This window comes from Agrilus planipennis, unplaced genomic scaffold (genome assembly GCF_000699045.2).
Source record: "Agrilus planipennis isolate EAB-ADULT unplaced genomic scaffold, Apla_2.0 scaffold74, whole genome shotgun sequence".
Lineage (NCBI taxonomy): Eukaryota > Metazoa > Arthropoda > Insecta > Coleoptera > Buprestidae > Agrilus > Agrilus planipennis.
Genome location: NW_020438975.1, coordinates 81,439 through 86,456, shown reverse-complemented (window position 1 = coordinate 86,456; position 5,018 = coordinate 81,439). Strand labels below are relative to the sequence as shown.

Genomic DNA, 5,018 nt, shown 5'->3' with positions numbered 1-5,018 from the left:
TAGTGTAAAAAACAAATACTTCGGTTTTTTTACAGCCACTTTCATTCAAGTTTAAAAAAAATAATTTAAAAATAATAAAGCATATTTTTAGAACTAATACGCCCTTATACAGATGAACATTGGAAAATAGTATTATAAAATGCACAAAAAATAGGGGGTTTTTGAGCTAAAATTAATTAATTTAAATCATACACATACATATGGCACTAGATTAAAAATAAGGACTTTTTATTATTTAATACCTACCAGACTTTTTGTGTCTTAGAGTTATTATTAGAAGTTGCAAATAATTGGATTTTTTTTTTGGATAACTAAATGTTATCGAATAATCATTAAAAAAAATTGGAAACAAATTTGAAATACAGGAAGATGTAACCTATTTTTTACAATTTGTGAAAAAGCGAATTAATTTTGATAGGGTGATAATTTTCTTGAGGTTATTAGCTAAATATTGAATACATCTCGAAGTAATACAACCTAACCTAGCCCAACCTTATCTATTTTTCACAATAAGGGTGAAAATTTCGTTGAGGTTGTTGACTAAAAATTGAATACATTTCAAAGTGATAAGCAAAACATTTCAAGAATATGGTGATTTATGACGTGATTGTACTTTGGTTCAACATTCATGATGAAGATTAAGGTTTTAGCATGTTGATGATTATTAAAATTCCTTGTAGTATTCAAAATTTTTGCATCAATAATTGTTGTTATAAAATAAATATTATAATGTAAATAGTTCGAGAGTTTTCAGATTAAAATTTCGTTTCAAACACAATAGTAAAAACCATTGTGAATAAATCAGGTCCTGATACAGGCAAATTTTCGAGAATTTACGACTTATTTAACATATTTTGTATTTCCGTTACGCTTTTTCCTCTGGTCTCAGGTACAACTGCGTAAACAAAAATTGTAGCAAGTCCCATAATTATCGAAAATATATAGAATGTTATATGACCCCCTAAAATCGCGTTCATTATGGGAAAGCTAAAGGTCACGATGAACGCGTTGATCCAGTTCGTGGTGACTGCCAAACCGCTTCCAAAACCCCGGATTTCTGGGGCGAAAATTTCGCTCATAATCATCCAAGGTACTGGACCAAATCCTATGGAGTATGCCATGATGAAAAGGACTAGACTTCCTAGTGGCAGAATCCCCAAACCGTAAACGTGAATATCGAGTAGAATGAGATGATAGTAGCACCCCAATGCGGTCAAACAGATCGTCATTCCAACTGACGAAACTGTGAGGAAAAATCGTCTATTTGCTTTATCTATTACCATAGCAGCGAAGTAGCAGGTTATCGTTTGTACTATTGAAACAACCACTGCAGCCAAATTGGGCGGAAGGGTGCTACCAGCAGACTTAAATATGGGCACGGTGTAAAAAATTACCGCATTGATTCCACTCAATTGCTGAAGCGCTTGGAGTCCAAGACCTGTGACAAGTGCTATTCTATTCGCCCTGGTGCCAAACAAATCCTTGAATCCCACCTTCTTGCTTTGCGCTAACGAAACCTCTTCGTCGATTACTTTCAGTTCGGATCGCACATTTGCGTATGCGCCTCGCAGGTATTTCAAGCTCTCCTCAGCCCCTTTTAGGTCTCTTATTTTTACCAAAAATATAGGAGTTTCCGGCATGAACCACAGACTCGAAGCGAATATGATCGGAGCCATGGCCAGAATAGCCGACAACCCAACCCAATTAATAAATGCACCGATCACATACGTAGCCAGAATGCCCAGGCACATAAAAAGCTGAAAGAAAGTTCCCAGCGTTCCACGGATCGACGGTTCAGCTATTTCTCCGATGTACATGGGCGCTGTAACGCAGATGGCTCCGGTAGCCAGTCCTGCAAAAAACCTTGCCGCGTACAGCATGTAAGCGTTCGTGGCGAATACTGTGAGAAGCCAGCACACCGTGTAAGGCACGACAAGCATTAAGTTTGTCTGTTTTCGTCCGAATTTGTCGGCGATGAATCCCGCTGGAATGGCGGAGAACAATGCTCCTATTGCTAGCATGGAACCGACAAGCGATCCTTCGGCTTCGGTGAGTTGGAAAGAGACTCCTGGTCGACTCGTATTCGTTCCCGCGGGAACCACTAGCTGGGGAAGTGCCGGGGAAGACCAGGCCAGTGTCGTTCCAGCACATATGGCTCCAAGAGCAGCTGGAACAAGAAAAATAATTAAAAATTAATCGGAAGTTACGGGAAGGACCCTTTATATTTAAGTTTCTCTTTGGGAAATAGGCATATTCCATGTTTAAGGCTTTAGTAATCGTCTTACATAATAATTTAAAATTTTTATAGTAAACTGAAAGTAAACAATGGAATACCAACGTTCAAAAGTTGAAATGCCTTATCTTGGTGAACATTTGGATTAATTTTTTTCCTTTCGTCAAATATAAAAGTGCGAATGTATGAAAGACAATAACAAATAGACCAGATAGGTCGGTAACACACCTTCTGAGGCGTAAACGACTAGTTGGAGGCATATTAGAAGTAGAAATAGGAGTTAAGAGGAGTATATGTAGACCTAGATTAGATTACTGTTCGGAAATAGTTAAGGATGTGGGATGTTCTAGTTTTAGAGAAATGCGAAGATTAGCTCAAGATAGGAAAGAGTGGAAGTGCGTATCCAAGAAGTCTTAGGACTGACGACCTCAGCATGATGATGTCGAATATCGGCATTTTATAATTATCTAACTGACTTTCAACTTCTTGTACATAAACCGTTGTGTTGATAGGTTAGCTTTTTCAATCTAATTGTCCATCTTATTCATGTCATTGAAAGTTGACCTTTGCCTTCATTCTTCGGAACTTCGGATATGTTCTGTGGTATTCCATTATTTACATTAAATTAATTATCTTCTTTTATCATTTCAAAGGATTAAACATGAGAGATTCGAATATAATATCTCATTAATAATAACAATAGTAATGATACTTCTGCAAACAAATCCAATAACTTTTAGAAACACTTAAAAATTGTGGGTGATGCCATTTCTTCAAATCGTATGTCATTCTACGTATGTATTCATTAGCAAATGTAATAATTCTCCGTAATTCACATTTTTTTTTTGAGGTAACGCCTACACGTGCATATAATCATGAGCACATGTCTGCACGGGATACACGTTTATCACTATCGGTGGTAATGTTTATTTAATGAACGATTTTTAGTCCTTGCTTAAATCAGAAAAAGGCGTTGATTTAAAAGGCCAGAAGTTTTATCGAAATTAATAAGCGCAATATAATATAATTTTTAGGTGTTTTTAAATGACAAATGACAAAGTAATTGGGTATCCACGCCACACATTCTTGAGATATGAATATACATATATATAACTAGCGCAATTAAATAAAATTGGCCGCGCGAAGCAGGCTGCGCAAACATTTGTATATGTGCATTAACAAAAGAAAAAAATCGTAAAGCTATACCGTTAGCGATATTTTATAGCGTAAATTCTCTGACGTTCCCATAAAACCAGTAGTTTATTTTGTAAAAATTGACTTCTAAGTAACAATAAATACCTTGCTGAATCGAGATATGTTACCGAAGGTATAAAGCTGTTTCCTTAAACATAATAATAATCGCAGATCGAAAAAATCGGTATTTATAAGTCAGAAAACAATCAGGAACATAGGGAAGAAGCACAAAATGTCTTTATTGATAAAGGGAGTGAAGCTTCACAAGGGGAATGTCCCCAAAAGTTTCTTATCATAACCAGCCCATTAATGGTAACAACTCTTTTTGTAATCACTCTTTTAAATTAATATTTCTAGAACTAAGATTTGCAAAATTCATATTGGTATCTACCACAACGTTTTTAAATAAATATCATTAAATAATAATTAATTGAATCTAACATAAATTTTTGTAAAATTATTTTGTGTTGTTTTCGATATATTTCGATCGTTGTTTCGTAACTAATGTTTAATTGAACAGAAATAGGCAAATTTTTGAAATTAGTGGTATAAGTAATAAACAACAAGAACATATAAAATGGCAAAGTAATTGCTGTCTTACCAATTGCAACTAATTACGTACTAATTATTGTCCATTTCTATGTGTGTTTAAAACTATTATACACATATACAAACGTGTTTTTTGTTAACGAGTAATAAGTGCCTGTACAACATACGTACCTGAAGAATGATTTGATGAAAAATTTAGTTTTCTAATCAAAAATTTTCTCTAATTGATATTTCTAAATCTATGTAAGTATGAAAAGCAAAGATGCCTACAAAGAAATGTGTAATTTCTACATGTTTGCTCAAAGTTTTTCCTTACCTGTATATCTACAAACTTATAAGTTGATGTTTAGAACATTCGGAAAACGATTAGTATTACATACCCCCCTAAAATCAGGCATTTTAATTTTTCTTTTAAATTTTTTGTTTTCAACTTTTAAGTAAGTATATATTTTCTACTAAATATAAAAAATATTTTTTATTGTTCATATTTTCTTCTGAACGGTAACAAATGCATTCTTTAGGTTGGTTGTTTGTATATTAATTTGTTATTCGTATTGTGGGGCTCAAGTGGAACTTCCCCCCTTGGCTGTATGCATAGCATATTTACGGATCATATACATGTGTAGTTGTACATGAATGTAACGGCTAACAAACGTTTATTTTTAATTGTAAAATTACCCTGTTGTCAACTAGTCAATACCAATTCTAAGAACATCTGTACTAGTGTTTTTTCGCCGGTTGACTTTCTTCAATTTTGTACTTCCAGGGTTACTAACCGCTTAAATGCAGTTCTTTTATTGCATAAACCAGATCAAGTTCACATCAGTAATTTTCAAAAACCGGCATCATCTTTTGTGAAATACCAGATGTATGGAAATTCGTACAAATATTTTCAATCGTTTTTCCATATGAATAATAAAGACATGTAAGTCCAGTAAACAATAAATAAAGTACGCGATGTTCAAAAGATTTTGTGAATTTTGCTAGCTTAGGATAAATTTCAGAAGGTATTTTCAGATAGACGTGGTTAAAAAAATGTATT

General features: G+C 34.0%; 1 protein-coding gene across 2 annotated transcripts in view; it reads right to left on the bottom strand.

Annotated features, from left to right (window-relative positions):
• Positions 1-18: 18 nt before the first annotated feature.
• LOC108742383 (facilitated trehalose transporter Tret1-2 homolog) overlaps positions 19-5,018 on the bottom strand; it is a 25,421-nt gene continuing 20,421 nt past the window's right edge. For both annotated transcript variants that reach the window (XM_018477573.2, XM_025975460.1), the window contains exon 5: positions 19-2,167. In XM_018477573.2, the coding sequence (XP_018333075.1) occupies positions 834-2,167 (1,334 nt within the window). In that variant the 3' untranslated portion in view covers positions 19-833. The remainder of the gene's footprint in view (positions 2,168-5,018) is intronic.